Here is a 25,273-nt window from a genome sequence, read left to right on the forward strand (position 1 = left end):
CCAGGCTAGATCTCTGGGCAGGTGGAGTTTTCCCAGGCCTGGGAGGAACGGTAGGAATTCTCTTGTCTCTTCCATCTCCTACACTTCTCTAGCTTTGGGTCAAGAAATTCTAGGCAACTTATGTCCCTCTTTCTGCCATTCTCACTGGGGACAGGCCCAGAAGGAGACAGGGAGCTGGGCTCAGTTTCTTTTATTTTTGAGCTATGGGAGCCTCCTTGGGGGTAACCCTCTTCCTCAGTCACTTAGGACGGTGTAGCTAAATTATGCCTGGCTTTGGGAAGGGGCCAGGGTGTGTGGAGCAAGGTAATGGTGGTGGTGCCTGGGGACCTGGAGAAGGATAGGATATCTGGTTGGTTCAGAGAGTGCCTGCTTTACCTCACAGCTAGAATTGGGTGGGGAGAAGACAGCTCAGCTCCAATCCTGGAGGATTAGGGAGATTAAAGTGAGAGAAGAGAGAGAGATGTCGGAGAGACCAAGAGGTGAAAAACAGGAGTCTTTATGGAGAAGAGGTCTGGGGATGCAGTGGGGGGCTGAAATTTTGGGATCCTTCTCCCTGAACCTTTCCATAGAGTCTGGGGTGAAAGGCTGGGAAGAGGAGATGAGTGCGTGTGTTGGTCTCTCTGCTCTTTTTCATCCCGATCCACCCTCACTTGCATTTCACCAGCTCCCAGGTCAGTCCTCTGGCTCCTGGCCCCCCCACTATTGCGATGGGCACCCCCACTCCTCACAGTGCTGCACAGTGACCTTTTCCAGGCCTTGCTGGGTGAGTAGTCCCACTTTTCCAAGGAACAGTGGTGGAAAAGGCTGGCCTGGGCTTTTGAGGGCAATTACTGAACTCTGGGGCTGGTCGGGAGCCTGGAGGTCATTTGGTCCAAGCAGGAACCTTAGGCCAGGGTCATCCCCATAGTACCCCTCCTCAGTGCCCACCAGTTTTGGCTGGAGGAGCTCTTCCCTTACCAGACAGCAGGAGGCAAGATGATTGCAGAGGTAGCCAGAGAGGCAGGGGGTGGGGGAGGGTAACTCAGTGCTGTTCCTGTGACAGACATCCTGGACTGTTATGAGGCTTCCATCTCAGAAAGTCAGGTAAGGGGGCAAGAATGGGGGCCTAACTTCCTGAGGAAGAGGGCAGGGCTGGAGGGTTGAGCAAAGTACTGCTGATACTGAACTGAGATTTAGGCACCCTGGAGACAAAATCCTGAGTCAGGAGCCCAGGGAATAGACTCTCTTGTCCTTAAGCCCCTTCTCCCTCTTGCTTCCCCCTTTTCTTTGCCTGCCCCAATTTCAGACACTAGGCATTAAAGAGTTTAGGATATAATTGTCTTTCAGGCTTCCTCTTGTGAATTTTGAGGGAGAACTAGGCCCCTAGTATTCCCTCCTGCCAGTGCTACCTCACTCCTACCCAATGCCACAGCCTCTCTCCAGTATTTAAACAACCGTGGGTGCTCCCAGCCCAACAACCATGGTGCTTCCTTCTCTAAGAAATGAAATTCATCCTCATCGTGTCTGCTGTCATCTCTGGTGGCTGGCCAGGTTTTCATGTTTGCTTCAGGGCCTCTCTGCTTCTGCTTCCGTCTCCTTTCCCATTATCCGGGTTCCTGCTAGCACTGAGGGAGTTAACTCTGCCAAGGCACCCCCCCCCCCCATTCTGGCTCCTCGCTCCCTCCCTCCCTCCCTCCCCCTGCTTCCTCTCTCCTCCTCTCTCCCCTTCCCTCCTCGGGCTCTACGGCTCCCTCGCCGCTGCCACCTCCACCCCCCCACCCCACTCCTATTAAGGCCCCTAGACCCTGGCCGGTAGGCAAGACAGCGCCCCTCCCCGGGGCTCCCCGAATCCAGTTCCCTTCCCCCACCTCAGCTCATGCCCCAGCCCCCGAACTCCGGGGCTGCTAGCCCCCGGTACCCCCGTCCCTCCTGAGAACCGGGGTGTGCTCCCCAAGGCCCCCCTCCTTTGGGGACCCCCTTTTAGGACCCCCTTCCCCTCCCTCCCACGCTCCCTTATCCTTCCCTTCTCCAACCCCCTCTTTCCCCTCTCACCCCTCCCCCCATCCTGGCCACCCCTGCAAAAGTGGGGTGCGGAGGGGGGAGGGGTGAGAACCCACGGAGGGGAGGAACGAAACTCCGATGAAGTCAGAGCCCCTTACCCGCCGCCGAGGCCAGGCCCCCCAACATGGACTGTCTGTGTATAGTGACAACCAAGGTAAGCATGATTGGGGGCTCTAAACTGGGGGGAGGGTATGAGTTTATGGGGAAAGGTTAGGAAGGCCTAATCTGGGGCTGGGGGCCCTGGAGAGCATCAGAAGATGTATTTGGGGTCCTAATTTAGTTTTGGGGTTCACATTTGAGAAAACGCTGGGTTTGGCCACAGGTGCCCCCTGGAGTCATCCCTTCGTACCTGTAGAGAAATGGAAAATTGGGGGGTCTGGTGGGTTTTGGGGTTCACCAACCATGTTTGAGAAAGACTTATTTAAGGAGAAGCCTGGCTCACATGGGAGTCCTTCTCATGTATATTAGAAGGGGGGCTATGAGTGTGGGGGTTCTCTTTACTCCTGGGGGACATGCTGGCCTCCAGGTGCCCTGTCCAAATTTAGGGGGCTTCTCGCATGGGGGTAGAAGGTTATTGGTTGTGAGTGCCTGACTGGTCTGGGGGTGTCAGCCAGTGGGAAGGGGTGGGCCTTTAGGCTATAGAGCCAGCATCTTCTGGTAGGTACATTTGGGGGTGTTTGCTCAATTAGAGGGAACTGTTAATATAGGGTTTGGTCATATGGCATGTGGAGAGTTGGGAGTTCTCAGAGGGCTGGGGTTTTACATAGGATTACCTGGGGAAATGGACCAGGTAAGGTTAGGATCTGGGCTACTCCCATGGGAGGCAGAAGGATGCAGCAGCTGAGGTTGCCAGTTCCTGAGGAGGAGGAGGAGGAGGAGGAGAGCTTTTGGAAGAGAGGGGATTTGAGGAGGGGGACCAGGTGGGTGGTGCAAAATTTGGGATGGCCTAGGCATGTGCTCAATATCCCCCTTTCTTCCCACACTGTATTTACCCCTGGTTTAGAAAGAGGGTGAAGAGTAGATGGAGAGGAATGTTCCTGTTACCCCTGACACTTGCGATCAAGGTGGGGAACACCTGGATTTAAGGTGACTGGGGTGAAAAGGAGCAGGAGGAGGGCAGTGGAGATCTGTACCAGGGGTCCTTGTGGTTGGAGTCTGGAAAGGCTGGAAAGAGCAGGAGATCAAGGATGGGGAGCACAAGCAAGCTCTTGGTAGGTGCAGAATACCTAGGTTTTGGTTGTGAGACTCTGGGACAGGGAAGCTGGATGCCTGGTGTGTGGAGGGAGGCCTGGGCTGGTGGCAGGCATCTGAGGGTTGAGGGGGGTGGGACAGGAAGTGGGGGCCGAGGAGGCGGGGTCCGGCTGAGTCACAGGCTGGGGAGGGGGTTATATTTAGTGGGAACTGCAGCTTTTCATGGGAGAGAGCTGAGGACACACATGTTCCCTGTTATAAACTTACACATGTGTGTACACATGAATCGTGGGTGTGTGAGCATGGATGAAAGGGGCTGGAGGCTGAGGACCTTTAGGTCTGAAGCCCCCACCCTTCTCCAGGGCTACTTGCTTATCTCTTCTGTGAGACTTCTCCCACGCTGCTTCTTGGCAACCCCCCCCCCCCCCCACAATCCCCTGTAGTTTCGGTAGATTTTGGGGGCTTCAGTTTCTCTGGCCTGCTCTCCTTTAATGTCCTCTGGTCCTCAGCTCCTCCTGTCTCCTGCTCTTATCCTGTCTCTTAGACTTAGGCTCCCTGGCTCTGATCCTGTGTACAGGTGTACAAAGAAAGCCATTTGGAATGTGTGGGCTCTGCTTCCAACACGTGAACACATATGTGAGCGAGGGTGAGGGGCCTGCCTGCACTGGCAGCTATTCTGGGAGAGGGGGATTTATCCATCTCCCTTCCAGACTCCTACTTCTTCCATGGAGCTCAGGGTTGAACATCCCTGAAGTAAGGAGTCTTGCATAGAGAGGATCATGTATTTGGGGTTTTACAGTGGAGACTCAGGCTTGCCACATTCCTTGGCCGGGAAACTTGTCAGTTGTGGGATGGTAGGGACTCCAACTCCCATAAGGCCTTGAGGCCCGAGATCACTCAGTGTTAGAGAATTGCTGCCGTGGGGCTGTTGGGACTTGTGGTTCATCTCTATCCAGGGCATCTCGGAAGGTAGCCCTGGAGGAGCCAGCAGGGGGCACATGGCTCTTGTCCCCAGCCCCCCTCCCCACCAGTGCTGGGTGGGGTAGGGGGTGCTGAGGTCGTTGAGCTTCCCTGCTCCGTCTGAGAGTCCTCCATCTTTCGTTGCCTATATTTAGACTCCTGCTGCAGTAATTTAAAGAACATTTATTGAATGCCTACCATGTGCCAGTCCCTGTGCTTTTATAGCTATCACTTACTCTTACTTTGTGCCTCTCTCTGCAGGAGTCTCTCGATCTCTGAGCATCTCTCTCTCCCACTCCGCCCCCGTCCCTCCCCCTTCTCCCCGCACTGCTGCCGCCGTTGCCATAGTAACCGGCGACGACTGAAGTTGCGTGGCGGACTTGAGGGCCGGGCGAGGGTGGTGGAAGGCGGAGTAGAACAAGTTGAGGAGGGGCAAGGTGGGGAAAGACCAGGGGTATTTGACCACCGGAGGCGAAGCGGTTAATCCTTCCGGGTGGTCCTTATTGGGCAAAGCTAAGATAACGGGGGCGGGGCAGTGTGGCCGACGACCTCATTCATTGGCCGACAGGGGCGTGGCGAAGGGACATTATGGGCAAGGCTGGGGGAGCAAATGGGCGGGTAGTGGACGGGGGCGTGGTCTCCTGGAGGCAGGTGGGCGAGGTTTGGCTTACTCTGTTTAAGTTGGCGGGCACCGCCCTCGGAAAGGGGCGGGGCATTAGGGCTGAGTAACCTGACTGAAGTGAGGGCGGAGCTGACCTGGCAGGAGAATGGCGTGGTCCCATGTGCTAAAATGAGACAGGGTTTGAGGGGCTTATCTAAGTAACTGAGGGGCGCGGGGGTCTTTGAAAAGGAGAATCCGGGGGTTGGGCGATCTGACGTCTCAATTTTCCCAAGATGGAGGCCTGTTCAGATTTCATCAGAGCACAACCTCCTACCTCAGCTCTATGTTCCAAGGAGACGGTTGCTAGGCGACAGCAAAGTCCTTGATAGCAGTGTTGCTAGGCAACCGGGAAACGGAAAATGGAGGGAAAAAGGAAATGGGGGCTGGGGGGAGGGTCTTAATGGGTCATAGCGCCCACTGGTGGAGAACTGTGATTTTTTCTATTGTAGAAGAAATTTCGAGTCCAGCCCCTTCCGCACTGGTTTCCTTTCCAAGCATTCTATGCAGATATGAAACTAGGGTATTGGGGGTCATCTTGGGGGCGCATCTAACAGACTCCGGTCAACAGGAAAGATGGGAACATAGGCGAGATTCTAGGGAAGTCTGTCCTTTGTGCCATGTGTGAGCATTTTAGAGAAGCCAGAGAACAAGATTTGAGTAGACTGCTCAGTGGGCTTTAAGAGTTGGAAAGGTGGTCGTTCAATGGGAGACTATTTGGAAGAGATGCTTTCAGGTCCGGTTGTTAGGGAGAAAATGGAAGCCTCTGAAGAGACTTGAGGCAGTCGGTTTGAGGTGTTCTGGAAGGTCTGTGTGTCAATGCAAATTGCAGGCCATATCTTACTTTGGTGGGTAGTTTTTGTGGAGCCAATCTTCCAACACAGAATTCGGAATCATGGAGGGGATGTTGATATGTAGGGGAGGGCAGTCAGGAAAGGCCATAATGTATGAAATTGAGGGGTAAAGAAAAGGAATAGGGAAATTATCTCTTAATTTAAGGCTTTGGAAATAAATTGAAGAGGTTGCAATTTAATTTGGAGGGTCAACTTTAAGGTACATTAAGTATTCCCTAAAATTGGGGACTGGTGGTATTGGGGGCTGGTGTATTAGAAAGTCATGAGTATTTCATTAAATTCGGGGATTTGGACAGGGGACCCCAAATGAAATTGAGAACTGCTTATTTTGATGCTTGCATAGAGCAAGGATAATATCTGCACAAATTTAAAGGTCTCTGTTAGTGGATGGAGGGGTAGATATGATTTTAAAAGGGATGATTTAAGGGGAAGATTATTTTGAGGGCACGACAAGGATCCGTGGTCCTTAAATTCTTGAAAAGGCTTGTCTGGCTATCAAGTGGGGCTGGACTGCTGGTTAGAATAGATGTCTTTGCATCTGATGGTATGCTGTCCATATTAATAGTCTTTGGGGATGTGGGGGGAGGGGCTTGTGGGAGAAAATTTAGATCCCTTGAGGGGTCCTGAATTGAGAGAAGTGCTGCTTCCTTCCTTCTCTGTACCCTGGGAGTTCAGTAGTCCTGTGAGGTTTCGGAATAGTAGGGGTTTGGTGATTTTAGGGGTGGAAGATTAGGTAGAATAAGGGGTCCCTGAGAACCAGAGCGATAAACTGGTAAATTTTTGGAGTGTCTCTATTTGTAGGGGCGGGGGTGTCGGAATAGGAATAGACCGTGTAAGGTGAAGTCTACAAGAAACAGCTGGAACCAGGAAAGTTGATGGCCAAGAGGGTCTCCCCCTCACCCTCTGTCTCCCATCGTGACGCTCTCCCGCACTGCGCAGGCGCTGTGCCCCCCCTTCCCCACCTCGGGCCGCAGCCTCCAGTTGCCGCGGCCGCCGCAGCCCCCGCCCCTCTGCCCCTCCCCCTCCCCAACCCCGGGACCTTTGCTCTCCCACCCACCCCTTCCCCTCAGTCCCCCTCCCCTTCTCCATGTCGGCTCGGAACAGATTCGCCTCCATGTGTCTCTGCGTGGTACGTGCCGCGGTACGGGCTTCGGCCCCGCTCCCCTCTTCCCGGACCCTCCAAATCTCAGGGTGCAAGCTTCAAGCGCTGTTCCTTCTGCTTGGCGCAGGGTCTCTGGGTCGCAGTGTCTCGCGGACAGGCGCAGTGGGTCGCCCCTCTTACCATCATATACTTTCACACGCCTCTATTTTGGGGATGCAAGCCTCCGTTCCAGGTTATTTTGTGCAGCTGGGGCTACAGTGAGGAGAAGGCCAAGGGGAGAGGAACAACAGAGACCCCCAAGCCTTTTACTTGTGTTATGCCCTAATATATTGGGGGTTCGGACTTGGTCCGGATAGCATTTGAGCTGTCGCTGGTCCGGCCCTGAGTCCCAGTAGGGTAAAAGAGGGGATCCTCCTTTTCTGCCTGTCCTGCTTTAGTTGTCCTGTAACCTAGGACTGAGAGGTGCTGGCTCCAACCCCCACCTCCCAGTTTGCAGTTTCAGAATTCCTCTCCCCTACCCTCAAGCCTCCAAGTCTGCCACCCCCCCCCCCCGCCCCTTACTACGAGTACTTCGAAAATTTCCAAGGGCTGAACATAGGCCCTAACCTCCTTCATTCACATTCTGGGTACTTGGTACCCTTTCCTTTCCATCACATTGTCTCCCAATCCCGAGGAGACTTTTCCTCAGCCCTGGACCCCTTCTCCCTCCCCCCCCGTGGGGGCGGGGCAGGGAGATGTGTCTTCAGTCTCGCTGTGATAAAAAAATTTACCTTCAGTTCCTCTCTAGAATAAACAATGAAATGACCCTTTTCATGCTTCCATTTTCTTTATGTGCACCTGGCATTTCATCATGAGATTCAGGGATTTTCTCTGTGAGATGGGGTGAAGATAGAGGGGCATTGGGCTCAAACGCCCACCCGGACTCCTAAACTTGCAGCTGCAACCCTTGACCCTGCCCATTTATCAGAAGATTGGGGGCCCTGTGAAGTGAGAGAGGAGAGCTGCCTGGACACCCCCAGTTTCTGGGGCACTGTCTCTCAGCTCTTTCACTGTCCAGGCTGAAGATCACCTTTTCAGGATGTGGAATGAACAGCCTCTTTCAGTTAATTGAATTCTGTTATCCAAGATGGCCCAGTCTTTGAGGAGCGCTATTTATCTTACACTCCTCCCTCCTTTTCCTCCTTCTCTGTTTTTATTTTTGTGTGTCCAAAATATTGAAACCTGGAGCTCAGGATACTACTCTCTTCATGTCTGTGGGCCAGAAAATGGAGTGTATCTTCATGAGCCCTATTTTCCTTCGTTAGGGCTCTTCAAATGTATCAAGATACTTCTTGATGCTAGTTGTCTCTGTATCCTGGTTTTGAGCATCCTTCATGTTGCTGGCACCGTCTCTCTCCCCTCATTGTCTTACTGTATACTGAGCTAAAGCCAAAGTTGAGTTCTTCAGCCTTGGTTCATCATCCTGAGGAATTTCAGAATCATACTCTAGTATCAGGCACTGACCTTGATAAGCTTCCTCCAGTTGGATCTTGATGCTGTTGCCCTCCGAATGTTGAGGTACTCTCAGCTTCTCATATACTTTTTTGAGAGGGAAATTCTTTTTTTTATCCACTTGTACTGGAAAGTGTATTCTGTCTTCCTCACTCCCTGAGGGAGCCCTGCATATGGTACCCTTCTCTTTCCCTGAGCCTGGAGTTAGGGAGGATTTGCTTCTGTGGGGGGCAGCTCCTGAGATGGGGAGCAGCATGAGGTCAGAGGTGGAGTGAGGGGACCCTGGCATGGCTGCTGCCCTTCACTGCTGTCTCCAGCTGCCCTTTACCTCTCTCTCTGGCCCCCGGTTAATCTCATTAACGGCTGTCCCTATTAATCTAGCGCAGGAGGCCCTTGAGATGGCAGATGGTTAGTTGGGAAGAGAGTCAGGTAATGTTGGGTCTTTCACTGCAGAAGGCCAGAGGGAGATGAAGATTTCACCCTGAGGCTCAGCACTCTACCCTCTTCCTGTCAGAGAATCTGGAACCTGACATCCATTCCTGCCTCTTTCCTGAACCCTATTGCTCCTGTCCTCCCCCCATATCTCCTATCCCTTTCTTGTACATTCGATTAGCTTGTTGGGCATTTGTTGGGGTGGGGCTGGACTCTTTCTGCCCCCACTGCAGACGACTTGGGAACCAGCCGGGGCCTTTGGAGAAAGAAATGGCCAGATCTAGTGCTAGTGGAAGGGCCTGAATGCGCTCCCTGCTTCCTGTGTGGGAGATGCTGGAGAGCTGGTCTCATGAGGTGGAGGCTGCAGTGGGGAGACTGAGGCGATGAGGGTGGGGTGATGGTGGGATGGAATGGAGAGCAGGAGCAGCAACTGGAGTAGGAGGAAGGAGGTTGCAACATGGGGAGTGGGATTAAGGTAATTAGGGAAGTGGCATGAAGATGATGAGAGAAGCAAAGAATTTGGGAGTGGATGTAGAGAATGCGGGTCCCGCTGGCAGAGGGGCTGGAGCTCTGAAATAATGGAGGACATACAATGATGGCCTGGGAAAAGGGTGAAGAATCAGAGGCCAGAGGAGGGAGTGTGCTAGGTAGAAGGCTGGGGGTCCTAGGATGGGAGGAGGAGTTGGGGGTGGAGCTGGGATTTGGGAAGAGATGAGAGGTGCCAAGGCCTGGCAGGAGAAGGGGCTGTGGGAAGGGTGGAGAGAGGGGAACCAATGGGCTGGAGCAGAGGGAGGGGGAGGAGCTGGTCAGCCCCAGGGCCTTCCTGCACTGCACTGGCTGGGGGAAGAGGAGGCGGTGGGGGCTGGCAGCCTGCAGCCTGAGGCACTGGGTGGGCCCCAGTGACACTTCCATCCCTGTCCCCAGAAATACCGCTACCAAGATGAAGACACGCCCCCTCTGGAGCACAGCCCGGCCCACCTCCCCAACCAGGTAAACGCCCCCGAGCTGGTGCACGTGGCGGAGAGGAACTTGTCCCACCTCGAGGCTGTCCACGGGGTCGTGGGTCACACCCACCTCTCCCCCCTCAAGGTAGGAGACTCAGGCAGCCCCCCTCCCCAGTGCTGCCCCCTTGGAGCCTCGGAGCTACAACCACCCCCAAGGGCCGGTAGGGCAAGAGTCCAGCTGAAGGTGGAGGAAGGCTTGGACTGGGGGGCCTGGCACTTAGGCTCCTGGGGTCTGGGAGAGAGGGTTTTGAGGGGCTGGAAACACCCTGTTCCTACAGAGGAGAAACAGAGGCCAGGCAAGTGGAAGTGGATGTAGCGCTTAAAGCCAAGATGTGTGTGTGTGTGTGTGTGTGTGTGTGTGTGTGTGCACGTGTGCGCGCGCTCATGCTTGCGTGTCTGCACGCATGTGTTGAGATGTGTGCAGGATGCTCATCAAGCCCAGGCCGTCTTCATTCCTTTACATTCCCTACCTCTGTTTATGTCCTCTGTGTCCAGAGCTCTGTTGAGAGCTCCTGCTGCCCTCATTTCCTCTTGTCCCTTCCCTGCCTCCTCCCCCCACTTCTTGCTCTTGGGCCTGCCTCTCCCTGTCCCCCTAGTCTCCAGCCCTTTCCATCTGTCAGGCCTGAGACTTCTAGTTGTGGGGCCCTTCTGCCTCTGTCCCCTGCCCCAGCCTTTGCTCTGCTCCTGTGCTTCCTCCCCTCTTTGCTGCCCTTCCCTCCCTGCTGGCTGGCTGGCTGGCTGGTTCTTGATGCTGTCTCTCTCTTCCTCCCACGCATTCTCCTTCCTCTCCCTGATTCCCCAGCTCAGGCCCTCTGTGGCCTGCTCAGTCCTCTTCACCGGTCAGCCAGCACCCCCACGCCCTCCCACTTACCCCTTCACCGTTCATCACCTCTCTCCTGCCCTCCCAGGCCTCCCCTCCCACATCCTCTTGGGCCCTCACCTCTGCCCGGATGTTATTTCTGTACCCTATCTGTTCCCCATTATTATCTACGACTACCTGTTTCCCCTCCTCCTGTGTCCTCACATCTGATTCTCCTTCTCCAGTGCTGGGGAGGCCTCGTTACTGAGACCTTCCATCCTCCAGGCTGCTTTCCGTCTTCTACCCCCTCACTCTCCTCTCCCAGGGGCACAGGATGGGGGAGGAGTGGAGAGTACCAGGCAAGCTGTGAGATCGAGGGGAGTGTTGTGGGGTCAGGGCTGGGATTTCAGGATCTTGTGGGATGCCCTGGGAAGGGGGAGGTTGCTGACAGGATGCCAAGAAGGTGGGGAAAGGGTTTTTGAGTTTAGGGATAAAGAGGCAGAGAGAGGGCAGCAGCAAGTGCTGGGGTGAAAGGAGAGGAGCTGGAGAGAGAAAGAACATATTCTCTGGCTCATAGCACAATGGAGAGACAACAGAAGCGTAAGAGGTCCCAGGGCAGGGGACAGATTGGCATGGGACTGAAATCAGGGCGGCAGGTTGAGCTGATTGAAAGAAAGGAAAGTAAGGCCCTGAAGATGAGGAGATGGTGCAGAGTATTCCTGAGAAACTCGGGGGGCTGCAAGGAGTGAAGGAAGGAAGACTAGAGATGCTTTTTTTGAGACGGGGCCGTTAAGTCCCTGGCAGAGAGAAGATGAGAGAAGGAAGGCTTGAGAGGTGGCAGTTGGTACATGCTAGGGAGTGCTGCAGTCAGAGCTCAGGAAGCAGAGGGAAGTGGAAGGAGGGAGTGTGGAGGCCTAAGTGTGTGTGGGAAGTCTTAGGGCCAGGCTGGAGCCGGCAGCTGGGAGAAACCCCAGTCTTCACAGGAGATGGGGGGTGGGCTGAGAATGGAGGGTTGTGATTTGGGGACAGAATCTTGGGGGTTTGAGATGAGGTAAGGGGGAGCGGTGCTGATCTTCCTGGGGAATGAGAAATTAGGATGGAGGGTCAGGACGGAAGACTGATACAGGATGGGGCTGGAGGGTGGGATAGGGACAGGGAAGCAGAGGGAGAATGGAGGCTGGGGTTGGAGGGTGGGCACTGAAGGTGGGACAAGGATGTAGGTGGGGGGATGTGGGGTGGAGTAGAAAGGGATGAAAGATGGGGTTTGAGGAAGGGGTTCTAGGACGGGCATGGGGATTGAGGATCGGCTACGGAATGCAGGGTGGACAAGTGGATGAGGTTTTGGTGTCAGTGGAGGGTTGGAGGATGGTGTTAATCGATTTATGAGTATGAAATCCATTATAGAGTTTGAAAATGGTGATGTGTAGTATTGAGAGAGGAGAGACCCCTTTGCAGGGAGAGGAAGAGGGGCCTGGGAAATCCGTGAAGAATGTCTCGAGTAAACTCCAAATTAGTATTTGTTTAAGGAAGCGATAGGTTGGGGGATCCCAGAAGGAGGCTCTGGGCAGCCTCCCCCCATTGCCATGGAGATGTGGCTTCTGTTGCCCTGGTAATTGGGGAAGCCCCTAGGACAGGCCTAAAGCGGGCCCCGGGAGTCTAGAGACCCTGCTATTTCGAGGCCACTGACGTCAGGGGCCTTGGCACACCACACTTTTAACTCTGTCTTTAATGAAGTGTGTGTGTGTGTGTGTGTGTGTGTGTGTAAAGGGGGGACATGAATAGATGAGAGGAGAGGACCCGGATGTCTTTCAGTACTCCCCCCTCCTGACGTCCTTTGCATTGCGTGGGGTGAGGGGGGAAGAGAGGTTGTTCAGAATGCGCTGCTCCCACAAACCTCTCCAGCCTGGACTTCTCTCGGCCTGGCTAACTGGGGGCGGGACCCAGGGCAGGAGAGGCGGGGCCAGCTGATCCTTCTGCATTGGGGAGTCTGGTCGCCTTTAGGCCACGCCCCCACCCCTCCCGTTGTCTTGACGACAGGGCCTCCTGGAGGTGGGTCTTTCCTGGCCTTGGCTGGGCTTAGATACTCTTGCTAGGCAACAAGGTCCCTAGAGGAAAGAGTGGATTAGATGGCGAGTGGGTGAGAGAGAGGGAGGGAGGGGCTTGCATCTGGGGAACCCCTGGTTCCCGTGGCCGAGGATTTAGGACAAATGTGTGTAAAGGTGAGGGGAAAATCTGAGGGAGAGTTATGGAACGTATCTGGGTGTATGTGGGTGGATAGCGACAGGGATGGGGGCAAGAAGAGGGGGAGCAGGACCCTGTGGACATAAGCCCTGGGGTTTATGTGTGTAGCACATAAGGCATGTAACACCCTGTGGTGTTACATCCGGTGAGAGGCTCTCCCAAGCCGGCCCCCCTCCCCGTCACTCTTTACCATCTGCTGCTCCCTGTCTGGCTGTCTCTCCCTTCTGGCTTCTCAAACATCTCCTTCGCCACGCAGGGGGCCTGGGCTGGGCAGAGTTAAGTCCGTGCATGACTGCATGTGTGTGTATGTAATATAGATTGAGGCTGGATCCTTGAGGGACTGTAAGGGTAGCAGAGGAGGCCTGATTAAGAGGCTGAAAGGGTGGCCAGGCTGGTGAGACTCTTAATTATGGGCTCCCTCTTGAGCCAAGGCTCAGGCAGCTTTTCATCTCCTTTTTCCCCCTCACAGGCCAATTCCCCCCCTGTGATTGTCAACACAGACACCCTAGAAGCTCCGGGATATGTGAGTTGTTTAGATTTTGGGGCTGTTGCAGAAGGAAGGAGGGAGAGAGGGATAGCCTGGTTCCAGCAGTAGGGGAGGGACAGCTTCTCAGGTGGGAATGTCTGTCTCACTGTTTCTGTGTTTCTGGTCCGTGCTGGAGTTGCAGGTGAACGGGACCGAGGGGGAAATGGAATACGAGGAGATCACTTTGGAAAGGGTGAGCAGGCTTCTCCATCTGAGGCCCCCATGCTCCTGTCCGTGCTTCTCTCTGTGCCCATATTTTCCAGGTGGCCAGCCTTTTAAGCCTGTCCCTTCCTGCTCTGGTCACAGCTCCCCAGTCCATTCTCCTCCCCACTCGCTTTGCCAAAAGTAGGAAGTGAGGGGGGCTGACCTTCTTCCCCTCCTTCTGCCCAGGGTAACTCAGGTCTGGGCTTCAGCATCGCAGGTGGCACCGACAACCCACACATCGGTGACGACCCATCCATTTTCATCACCAAGATCATTCCTGGTGGGGCTGCGGCCCAGGATGGCCGCCTCAGGTGGGGAGAGGAGACAGGGGCTAGGATGCTGGTTCCCTCGAAAGGGAGGGCCAGGGCAGCAGGAAGCTCGTGGCTCAGGCCCACCTTGCTGCTCTCAGGGTCAACGATAGCATCTTGTTTGTAAATGAAGTGGATGTGCGGGAGGTGACCCACTCAGCTGCGGTGGAGGCCCTCAAGGAGGCCGGCTCCATCGTCCGCCTCTATGTCATGCGCCGGAAACCCCCAGCTGAGAAACTCATGGAGATCAAGCTCATCAAGGGGCCTAAAGGTAGTAACCTGTTATGTCACTACCCCTGTGTCAACTGTCTACTGCCTGAGGCTTGTTTCCCAGGCACCCACCTCTGCCTTCCCTCCATCTAGGTCTTGGCTTCAGCATTGCAGGGGGAGTAGGGAACCAGCACATCCCTGGAGATAACAGCATCTATGTAACCAAGATTATCGAAGGGGGTGCTGCCCACAAGGATGGGAGGTTGCAGATTGGAGACAAGATTTTGGCGGTGAGGACCCTTGTCACTTTTCTAACCCACACTCGGGTCTTGCCTAAGGCCCTGAGTAGACCCAGGCTTCCTTATCAGCTCACTCCCAATGCCTTTGTCTTGAGGCTGTTTCTGGCTCTGTCTGAGCTCTGCTTCCCTTGACCCCAGGTCAACAGTGTGGGGCTGGAGGACGTCATGCATGAGGATGCTGTGGCAGCCCTGAAGAACACGTATGATGTTGTCTACCTAAAGGTGGCCAAGCCCAGCAATGCCTACCTGAGTGACAGCTATGCTCCCCCAGACATCACAACCTGTGAGAGTCCTCCAAACCCAAAGCTCCGCATGACCCACCCCATTTATTCCCATGACATTCCCGGTGACTCTTCCTCTTCAGCTGCTCCCCATGAAATAGCTACAACCCCTACCACTTCCTGTGGTTGGAGAATAGATGGAAAATCGGTCGCCGGGGAAGAAGTAGAAAATATTGTCAAAACTCTCTTCCTGAGAAGGCACAAGGCCCAGATGGTTTTATGGCTAATTTTATCAAATTCTCAAGTAATGGAGTATTCTTATGCTCTCCCTGAGTATGGGAAAAGATAAAAAGTTTCACATTTCATTCAGTTCAAATGGTTACAAAGATAATGTCAAAGAAAGTACAGGCCAATTTTGCTTCTGAATAGAGATGTAAGAGTTTATAGTAACATAATAGCAAACCAGACACAGCAGCATATTAAAGGAATAACGTTATCACAAAGTAGGGTTTCCATATTAGGAAACTTCTTAATTTGATTCATTGTATTGAAAAGTTAAGGGAAGAAGACTGTGAGGTCATTTCAAATAGATATGGGAAAGGCATTTGATAAAATTCAACATCTATTTTCAGATGAAAACTTAGTAAACTAAGAACAGAGGAATTTTCCTTAATGTGGTAAAGCATAGTTACCAGAAACCAACAACAAATATTTCCTAGTGGTAAAACCTTAGCATTGTGTACATTCAGTTAGGAACTAGACAAGGATGTCTCTTATTGCTGCTGTTGTTCCACATTTCTTGAGAATGGGATTTCTCAACATTGGTACTGTTGACGTTTTGGACTCGATAGTTCTTTGTTGTTGGGGTTGTTTTGTGCATTGTAGGATGTTTAACAGCATCCCTGGCCTCTATCAGTTGACAGTGGTACCCCTCCTCACCAGTGAGAACAACCAAAAATGTCTTCAGATGTTGCCAAATGTCCCCTGGGAGGCAAAATTACCCTGCTTGAGAATCATTGCTTTAGAGATTCCAGACAGTGCATTAAGACGAGAAGAATAAGTAGATGTTACATTTGAAAAGGGACAAACTTGTCTGTATTTGTAAATTATACTCTGTCTATATTAAAATCTAAGTGAATTAACCGAAAAACTCAGAAATAATATGGAAGGTTAAGAATGTGGCCATATGTAATATATGATGGAAAAACTGAATATGTTAAAGATCTCAACTCTCTCCCAATTAATCTGTACATTTTATGCAACCCTAATCAGAATTTTAATTTCCACTCCCCACCCCTCCGCCTTCCCTGGAAACTTGGCAGGTTGATTCTAAAGTTCAGCTGGAGCCTTTGCTGGTGTGACTCAGTGGATTGAGCTCCAGCCTGTGAACTGAAAGGCTGCCAGTTCAATTCCCCGTCAGGGCACATGCCAGGTTGCAGGCAAGGTCTTCGAGTGGGGGCGTGTGAGAAGCAGCTGATGGATGTTTCTCTCACACATCTCTCGCACATTGGTTTCTCTCCCTCCCTTCCTTTCTCTCTGAAAATAAATAAATAAAAATTTTTAAAAAAGTTCAACTGGAAAAATATACTTGGGGGAGTAGCTAAGAAATTTTTGGAAAATCATGAGGCATGACTGACCCTACCAAATATGAAAGCACATTGTAAAACTATATTTAAATCATGTAGTAGTATTTCTAAATACCATAACCTGCCAAAAGGAACCATGGCTCCTGGGAGTAAGGGCTGATTCTGAATCTTGGGCAAGAAATGTAGAAGATGAGTTCAAAACACTTTTCATCACAGAAAGCAAGGGAGATATCTAAGACTGTTAGGGCCACGCCGAAGGCACAGGAGCCAGATTGAAGGGGCTTTTACTGGCATTCAACTAAACTCAATGTGTTAAAATCCATGAAATCATAATGGTACTTCAGAATAAGTGGGTACCTTTGGAGGATGCTTGGGAACCCATTCCTTCTGAAAACTGGCAGATAAAGGGAAAGAGTCAAGCATTTATGTTCCCTTGTGCAAACTGCATCTTAGAGTAAGCAAACTGTTAATATGGGAAAGTGCTTTTTCTTTAATAAGGGAAAAGTTATTTTTTTATAGAAGTATTCCCACCAATAAATACTTCCTCAAAAAAAAGGGGGGGGAGTAGAACATCACCACTTTGCTGTCCCCAATGATACAGTAGAACCAGGAAGTGACCATCAGTGGCCGTTAAAACTCCAGGTGAAAGGCTGACCACACCTGAGCTGACCAATTAGTCTTTTTCCTTTAATTTTTTTTTTTATTGTTCCAATTAGCCTTACTAACAAAAAGACAACTAGACATTGCGTCCTGTTATGATGCAGTAGAAAGTACATAGCACCATCTATGAAATATTACTAAAAATTGAACTTGTCTCTAACTCGGTCTCTACTATGAATTACCATTTACAGCAGATACAGGGCTGGGGCGCATGTTAACACCACAGAGAGACAAGCGGTGATTTCCCTGTTAAGAATTTCCCTACTAGAATGTGACACCTGTTCTACAAGTGACCTCGTTCCCCCCTACCCCCCCAATGGATGGCCAAGGAAAGAAAAAAGAGGGAGAGGAATTTTATAGATTAGGAGATTCTACAACCAAAAGAAACCGCCAAAAGCCTGCTATTAATATTCCCCTTGACATCATCGCCCTGGCGTGCCTTGGACACAGAGCCTCAGACCCATTATCCCCTAGAAGAACCACCCCTGACATCACCTGTGAATTCCTGCCCCCAGCATCGCTGTGACTTGGTTCCCACCCACCCTAGTATCTTTGGCAGAATTAACTTCCCCTCCACCTGAGTGTCTGTCCTGGCTCCCTAGGGAGAAGTGGGGTGGTGGGTGCTGTCTCCCTCCATGCATTTCCATATCATCCTTTATTCCATGTCTTCCCTCAGCTTACTCCCAGCATCTGGACAACGAGATCAGTCACAGCAGCTACCTGGGCACTGACTACCCCACAGCCATGACCCCCACTTCCCCTCGGCGCTACTCCCCAGTAGCCAAGGACCTGCTGGGGGAGGAAGACATTCCCCGAGAACCAAGGCGGATTGTCATTCACCGAGGCTCCACGGGCCTGGGCTTCAACATCGTTGGGGGCGAGGATGGTGAAGGCATCTTCATCTCCTTTATCCTGGCTGGGGGCCCTGCAGACCTCAGTGGGGAACTGCGGAAGGGGGACCAGATCCTCTCGGTGAGAGAAGGCCAGCCCCTGCCCGCACCACCTCTCCCATCAGGGCCCAGGGCTCTTGGGCAGGGGCTTGGATAGGCTGGTGCCTGGTCCTCATCTCCAGTGCCTCAGTCTCTCCTCCTCCCTCTAGGTCAATGGTGTTGACCTCCGCAATGCCAGCCATGAGCAGGCGGCCATAGCCCTGAAGAATGCGGGCCAGACAGTCACGATTATTGCTCAGTATAAACCAGAAGGTACCAGGCCTGAACCTCCTCCTCCTGTGGGCTACGATGGTCCTCAGGACTCTGTTTCCCCAGCTCTGGCTTCAGTGGGGACAGAGGGTGGGGACAGAGCTCAGGAACCTTCTTGTCCTTCCTCAGAGTACAGCCGATTTGAGGCCAAGATCCATGATCTTCGGGAACAGCTCATGAACAGCAGCCTGGGCTCAGGGACTGCCTCCCTGAGGAGCAACCCCAAAAGGGGTTTCTACATCAGGTGGGATGCTTCCTGGTCTGGGCTCCTCTTCATTCTGTGACGCCCCCTCTCCCAAGCCAGCTGGTCCCCTAAGCCCTGCCTTGCTCTCCCTCCCCATCCAGTCCTGACACTTGGCTGGTGTTCAGGGCCTCAGTTGCACGTATTAGCATTTGGAAATGCTCCCTGTCAATTGGAAAACTGCCTCAGCCTCAGATATCCTTACTGCCTTCGAGCCCCTGGTTACCCTGGCACTTTTCTTAGAACCCTGCCCCCCCACAGCCAGCTGCGCAACAATTTGGTAATTCAGAGGTTAGTGCCTGCCAGAGCAGGGAGCCCTGGGCTCTTCAGAATATTGCCCCAGCCTGCACTTCCCTCGGGGATGCTGCAGTCCAGGAGAGGTGAGCTGCAGCTCCCCCATGCCACCTCTTTTCTCTCTAGTGGCATGTGCTTCCTTCTCAGGGCCCCTTCTCCGGGGGGCTCCTCTTTGCCCACCTCCCCAGGTGTCTTACACTTCTTCCTTCTGTCCCTCTGGGCTCCTGCGCACTCACTTGGTCTGGTCTGCTGCTCCCCTCTGCAGCTCTATCTTGGAACCGTTTGCTCTGGGCTGACCTCTTCCCGGAGGTCCAGACCTGCAGTTCTGGCCATCTGCTTTCTGGACCTGTCCACTAGGATGTCCCACAGGCATCTCCCATGCAGCATGTCCCAAACTGAGCTCATCTCTTTCTCCCGTGTACCTGTGCTTTCTGTCTCGCGGAGTCAGTGTTTTCTCTCTCTCTGAGGGGCACCACCATCCGCTCACATGCCAGGATCCAATGGAGCCTTGCTTGGCTCTTCCTTCCCTGCGGGGGTCCAGTTCTGACTCACAGATGATGCTGGACAACCCTGGTGCCTCCTCTTCTTCCTGTCCTACTGCCCTGCTCTTCATCTTTCCTCTCTCAGTGGTCATTTCTTCCCCGGCCCTGACCCCAGGGGCTGGGGCTGATTGACAGGAATTTGATACTGTTAAGGGTAACTAGAGTCTGCACAGTGATCTCTTTTTTCTGAGGAATTTAAGCAGATTCCAGGTTACCTCTGTGACTGTGATGTGCACGGGTATTGCAGATTGCTTTCCCAGGGGGGTGGTGTTCTAGGTCTTGCTTTAGAAATTGCACTGAATCCACAGCCTGACTGATTGCTGACACAGTGTTGACTGACTGACAGTTACTAGTTGTGGTGATTATGAATAACAGTAGAGCTTTTAGTCCCCACACAGTTCTTGGGTTCCTCAGAATTCACGGCACTGTGGAGTGTGATTAGCAGCTGTGCTTTGCTGTAGACCCCTGACCCTGAATCTCTGAGCTGGGTCTCAGGGTGGCTGGAGTCCTCTGCCAGGCTCTGACCAATGGCTGTCTGCCTTCCAGGGCCCTGTTTGACTATGACAAGACCAAGGACTGCGGCTTCCTGAGCCAGGCCCTCAGCTTTCGCTTTGGGGATGTGCTGCATGTCATCGACGCCAGTGATGAGGAGTGGTGGCAGGCACGGCGGGTACACTCTGACAGCGAGACCGATGACATTGGCTTTATTCCCAGCAAACGGCGGTGAGGCTCCCAGTGCCTTCAGCCTTCCTGCCATGGCACCAAATCTCTCCAGGTCCCCAGGGTGGGCAGCCAGTAGGGCATGGGTCTGCCCTCTGACTTCTTGGGAATCTCCTGGCCCTCCTGGGTACTATAACTCCCATGAGCCTTTGGGGCAAACACCTTATTTAGGAGCACAGGGGCCCAGGGACTACTGGGAGATGGTGTTATCAGCTGGTCTAGTGGTTGGAGGCTCTAGGGCCCCTCACTGGAGATTTCCCTGTCACTCCTCCTTCCCTCTGTGTTTCCCATAGGGTTGAGCGACGGGAGTGGTCAAGGTTAAAGGCCAAGGTAGGTAGAAGAGGGGGTGAGCTTGGGTGGGAGAGTGGGGACACATGGGGTGAACTCTTATGCAAGCATATGGCCTGCTCTTTCTTCCTAGGATTGGGGCTCCAGCTCTGGATCACAGGGTATGTAGGGTCAGTCTGGGGAGACCTGGGGAGAGAGGGGCCTTGAGCTCCTCTGATATCCTCAGGGAAGGCAACATGGAACCCCAAGTACCCTGTCTCAGTCCCTCACAGATGTCCTACCTGTCACTAGGTCGGGAAGACTCGGTTCTGAGTTATGAGACAGTGACACAGATGGAAGGTGAGCCCTGCCCCCCGCCTTAGCCCCAGCCCCTCCAGCTCCCTGGCTCTGTCCTCACTGAGCCAGCTCTCTCCCCTCAGTGCACTATGCTCGCCCCATCATCATCCTTGGCCCCACCAAGGACCGTGCCAATGATGATCTTCTCTCTGAGTTCCCCGACAAGTTTGGATCCTGTGTTCCTCGTGAGTGCCGGGGCCTGGGCTGCAGGTGGGAGGTGGGAGAGGAGCCACTTGTGGGCATTGGGGTATAGGAGGGCCTTGGGATGCGCAGAGGAGGGGTGCTTCTCAGCCACTTTCATGTTCCATGCATGTCACCATTTGAGGCCAAGACGTGGAGGGCCCAGCGGGTGCTGAGAGGGTGGTGCTATCCCTCTCAGTCTTGGTCTCCCTAGCAGCCCCTTCCACTGAAGGAGCTCTGAGCACTTTGGGGGCTGACATGGGCAGCTTCTGAGCTAGAGGGATGGTGGTTAGATCTTTGGGGGGTGGGGTGACTTCCTGGCAGATACCACACGGCCCAAGAGGGAATATGAGATAGACGGCCGGGATTACCACTTCGTGTCGTCCCGGGAAAAAATGGAGAAGGATATTCAAGCGCACAAGTTCATCGAGGCTGGCCAGTACAACAGCCACCTCTATGGAACCAGCGTCCAGTCCGTGCGAGAGGTGGCCGAGCAGGTAGGGCCCGGCGGGCACCTCGTGCTCTTCCTCCTTTCTTCTCCCAACCCCATGGCCTCCCTCCAGCTCTCTCTAATTTTCTTTCTCTCTGTCTCTTTCCCTGCTGGGTCTCGACTGCACTCCTCCACCTTCTCCTCCTCCTGGGCAACCCCGTCTGACCGCCTGCTCTCCTGTGCCCTGCCCCCCTGCCTGCCTCCCTTGCTTCCTGACCCCAAACTCTGCATCACCATCTGGCCCTGCTCTTCTCCCCGTCCCTCCTCCTTGCCCCATTTCTCCTCTCTTCCTGTGGCCTTGCCCTTGGTGGCTTGGCTCCCCTACCTCGATCTCATCCTCCTGCCTGACACCCCTGTGGCCCTATTGCCTCCTCTCGCCTGTTCCTCGGGTCTCCCCTTCCCTCTCCCACTCCTCTGCTACCTCCTTTTCCCTGCTGCCCCCACCCTGCCCTCTCTCCCTCCATGGATCTTTTCTCCATCTGCCTCTTCTCCCTCCCATCTGTCTCTCCTTGTTTCTTCCATCTGTCTGTCCTCTGTCCGTCCTCCCCTCCCTCCTCCCTCTATCCTACTTCCTTTCTTGCCCCATCTGTCTTGTCCTGCCTTCAATCTCCCCACTCTGTTCTGCCTCTCTTGCCTTGCTCTACCTCTTCTTCTGGGTCCCCTCCCTGCCTGTTCCTCACGCTCCTCCACCTCTCCAATTCCCTCCTGTGCCGGTCCCTCCCCTTGCTGTCTGCCGCCTCCCTTTTTCTCTCTGCCTTTCACTCTGTCCATACGTCCTCCCCACCTTGACTCTCTGCCAACGTTTCTTTTGACATCCCTGTCACTTCCATTTTGGCCAACGTCCTGTTCCCTGCCTTTCCATGTACTACTGTGTCCTGTCCTGGTACCTCTGTCTGTCCTTTCCTGCCACCTGCTGGTCCCCCTCCTCCCAACCTGCCTGCCCCCAGGGGAAGCACTGCATCCTTGATGTCTCAGCCAATGCCGTGCGGCGGCTGCAGGCGGCCCACCTGCACCCTATCGCCATCTTCATCCGCCCCCGCTCCTTGGAGAATGTGCTGTGAGTATGGTCCCAGGGGGCCTTCCCCCCAACCCCCACCCCCATACCTGTGACCTGGGCCTCAGAGAGCATCTGTGTTGAACTCTCCCCTCACAACCCTGGGCATTGAATCTAGCAGCTCTTGAGGGGGATCTGCACAGAGAGCTGGAATCCAGAGGATGCAGAAAATCTCAGGCCTCTTCCCTTTTCTTCTTCCCTTGGTTAAGCAGAAATACAACTCCCAGCAGGCCCTGGGGCACACACCTGCTGGGGCAAGCAGGGCCTCTAGGGCTGTTGGGAGTTAGAGTCTGAATCCCTTCACTGGGGCTGAAGGCTGGGAGGATGAGCTCTGGAGAGGTCCCTGGAGTGGCCATACCTGGCTGGGTGGGTTGCAGGTAGTGGGGGTGGGGTGGTCATTCGTGGCCCCAGAAGATATGGGGAATTGTTTATTTTTTTTACTTTGTGCTCCAACAAAACACATTTGCAATTTAACAATCCTGGATGGAGGAGGTAAAAGGCAGGTCTGTATCTCTCTCCCTCTCCACAGAGAGATTAATAAGCGGATCACAGAGGAGCAAGCCCGCAAAGCCTTCGACAGAGCCACCAAGCTGGAGCAGGAATTCACAGAGTGCTTCTCAGGTGAGGCTGCAGCCAGTCCATTAGCAGCACTTGACACACCTTTGCTCAGAATTAAAAAAGGAAAATAAGGTAGCAGTAGAATGGGAGAGGGGAGTGGAGACCACTGGGTGGATGGCTTAGAAAGAGGTGCCCGCTTTGGGTGGGTGCAGCCCCATGGCTCACGGCTTAGAGGATTAGAGAAAGGTGCTCCTTTGTCTGGGCTCTCGCCACACCCCTGGCCAGCAGCTGGTCTCACTCTCTGTTCCACCCGACCCCAGCCATCGTGGAGGGCGACAGCTTTGAGGAGATATACCACAAGGTGAAGCGTGTCATCGAGGACCTCTCAGGTCCCTACATCTGGGTCCCAGCCCGAGAGAGACTCTGATTCCTGCCCTGGCTTGGCCTGGATTCACCCCGCCTCCGTTGCCTGGGCCCTTGATCTGGACTGAATTGCCCAAGCAAGCCCTTCGCACTCCCCAGCCTCCCTCCCACCCCTTCTTATTTATTTCCTTTCTAACTGGATCCAGCCCATTGGAGGGGGGACACTCCTCTGCATGTATCCCCATACCCCAGAACTGGGCTCCTGAACCTCAGGAACCTGGGGTCTGGGGGGAGCCGGGCTCCTGGTCCCGGGCCCTTGCTCCTTAGGATCCCTTGCCCCTGCCCGCCCCCAACGCACACATGAACCCACCGGGGGCCACCCCTTCCCCATCTTCTCCCACACACACATTCCAGAAGTCAGGCGCCCCCTCAAGGAGCACCCACTGCAGGGATGCAGGGCCACAGGCTCCCGCTCTCCTGAGGCAGGGTCTGGGGGCGCCCCTGCCCACATCATAACTCCCATGTCCCTTGATATCTCATTTATTTTTTCCGTTTTTTTCTTCTCAAAGGTGGTTTTTGGGGGGATAAGTGGGGGACTCCACTGTGGGCCCCCTGCCTTCCACATGCCCCCCACCTTTTTTCTTTGCTGGTTTGCATGAGTGGAAGGTCTAATTCTGGCTTTTTTTTTTTTCCCCTGGGATTTTTTTTTTTCGGGGGGGGAAAGGGGAGGGATGGGTCTAGGGAGTGGGAATGTGGGAGGGAGGGTGGGGGGCAGGGGTTGGGGATTGGGTGTCCAGGGGAAGATTGGAAATGCTGCCGCCTTCTGCAATTTATTTATTTTTTTCTTTTGAGAGAGTGAAAGGAAGAGACAGATACTTGAAACCTGGTGTGTGGCCTGATTATTTGGGACCTGGGTGAGGAGGGAGATAGGGTGGGGGCATACTGACACATCTGGTAAAGTCAGATCCTTCTCTACACTGCCCTCCCTCCCAGAGAGGACAGAGGGGTCTGAGGGGGCCCTGGAGGAGACCTGCAAATCAAGGGTGCACAGTCCATAGTGAGGAATGGCCCTGGAGGGGCTGGAGCTCTGTCCAAGGTCACTGACAGACCCAGAAAGAGGACAGACCTGGCACAGCTCCCTGAAAGCTTGGCTCAGCCCTAATCACTCCCCTGGGCTGTCTGGTCCTGTCAGGCAGCATGACAGTCTGTAGCGGAAGATAGAGAGGAAACTGTCCATGTCCACGGAGCTGTGGACAGAGTTGAGCTCTGGCGATCTCTACAGAGGTGTGGTGATAAGAAATGCTGTGTAAGAATTTATTCATTGGGTTTCTTTATGCCTCATCCCTATAAGAAAGATTTGAAGCAGTTTTACAAATACGTAATAAGGGTAGGAAAATAGAACTTAATACCAAAGACAAAAATAGGAGAAGCAGTTGCTATAGCTATGAGAATAAAGATGATAACTGAGCTTCCTGGTAGACCAGGAAAAAAAGAAAATGGCCCATTACCTATTATATTTCATACACACACACACACACATTATTATTAGATATAAAGACAAAATTTTACTCCTAGGGAGTCAGATTTTCCTGGCCCTAAGTCCAAATGGAAGCTCCTCAAATACAGCTATGCAGAGCAGTGGTTCCGGCTTTCCTTGCCACCGTTCAGTTTGACAGGCTCCCACCATGAAGGCCTCAGCTGCAGCATAAATGAGCCACTGCTGGTACCAGCTGTGATACTGCCACTTCCTCCCTCTGATCCAGGGGCCTCACAGGGGAAGGCTGAAGCAAAGGGTACTAAGAGTTGCAATGGTCAAGTCCTGAACAGTGCAGAAAGGCAAGTTTTTGTTTTTTTAAAAAATATTCATCACTTTCTTTTTTCCTTTTTTTAGAGAGAGGGGAGGGAGGGAGAAAGAGAGGGAGAGAAATATCAATGTAGTGGTTGCTTCTCTCTCACACCCAACTGGGGACCTGGCCCGCAACCCAGGCATGCGCCCTGACTGGGAATCACACTGGCAACCCTTTGGTTCACAGGCTGGCGCTCAATCCACTGAGTCACACCAGCCAGGGCAATATTCATCACTTCTTTAAAAAAAGGATTTTAGTTATTTATTTTTAGAGAGAGAGGAAGGGAGAGAGAGAAACATCAATGTTTGGTTGCCCCTTGCACCTCCAACAGGGGACCTGGCCTGCAATCCAGGCATGTGCCCTGACTGGGAATTG

At 53.3% G+C, this 25,273-nt stretch overlaps 1 protein-coding gene across 10 annotated transcripts; it reads left to right on the forward strand.

Moving 5' to 3' along the window:
• Positions 1-1,735: 1,735 nt before the first annotated feature.
• Positions 1,736-23,453, forward strand: DLG4 (discs large MAGUK scaffold protein 4). Of its 10 annotated transcripts, none has more exons than XM_090257422.1 (20): positions 1,736-2,194; positions 9,653-9,817; positions 13,242-13,295; positions 13,432-13,491; positions 13,689-13,813; positions 13,912-14,081; positions 14,174-14,310; positions 14,458-14,602; positions 17,463-17,758; positions 17,886-17,988; positions 18,115-18,229; positions 19,609-19,785; positions 20,076-20,112; positions 20,204-20,231; positions 20,362-20,409; positions 20,490-20,591; positions 20,911-21,083; positions 22,024-22,133; positions 22,660-22,751; positions 23,009-23,453. In XM_090257422.1, exons 1-20 carry the CDS (start codon positions 2,165-2,167, stop codon positions 23,113-23,115), a joined length of 2,274 nt encoding a protein of 757 aa, XP_090113548.1. In that variant the 5' UTR covers positions 1,736-2,164; the 3' UTR covers positions 23,116-23,453. The 10 variants fall into 10 exon arrangements, with proteins under 10 accessions (XP_090113548.1, XP_090113549.1, XP_090113553.1 ...); XM_090257423.1 differs by having other exon boundaries at positions 13,435-13,491; XM_090257427.1 differs by having other exon boundaries at positions 1,737-2,194; positions 9,653-9,718; positions 13,435-13,491.
• Positions 23,454-25,273: the final 1,820 nt, after the last annotated feature.

Source organism: Furipterus horrens, unplaced genomic scaffold (assembly GCF_987537825.1).
Source record: "Furipterus horrens unplaced genomic scaffold, mFurHor1.1.pri manual_scaffold_11, whole genome shotgun sequence".
Classification (NCBI taxonomy): Eukaryota; Metazoa; Chordata; class Mammalia; order Chiroptera; family Furipteridae; genus Furipterus; species Furipterus horrens.

What these genes read in the sequence shown, in the direction of transcription:
- DLG4 (XM_090257422.1), top strand. Translation starts at nt 2,165, where the DNA reads ATGGACTGTCTGTGTATAGTGACAACCAAG. An exon ending in TCCCCCAGACATCACAACCT is followed by an intron (nt 14,603 to 17,462) that starts GTGAGAGTCCTC and finishes GTCTTCCCTCAG; the next exon opens with CTTACTCCCAGCATCTGGAC. An exon ending in GGTCAAGGTTAAAGGCCAAG is followed by an intron (nt 20,113 to 20,203) that starts GTAGGTAGAAGA and finishes CTTTCTTCCTAG; the next exon opens with GATTGGGGCTCCAGCTCTGG.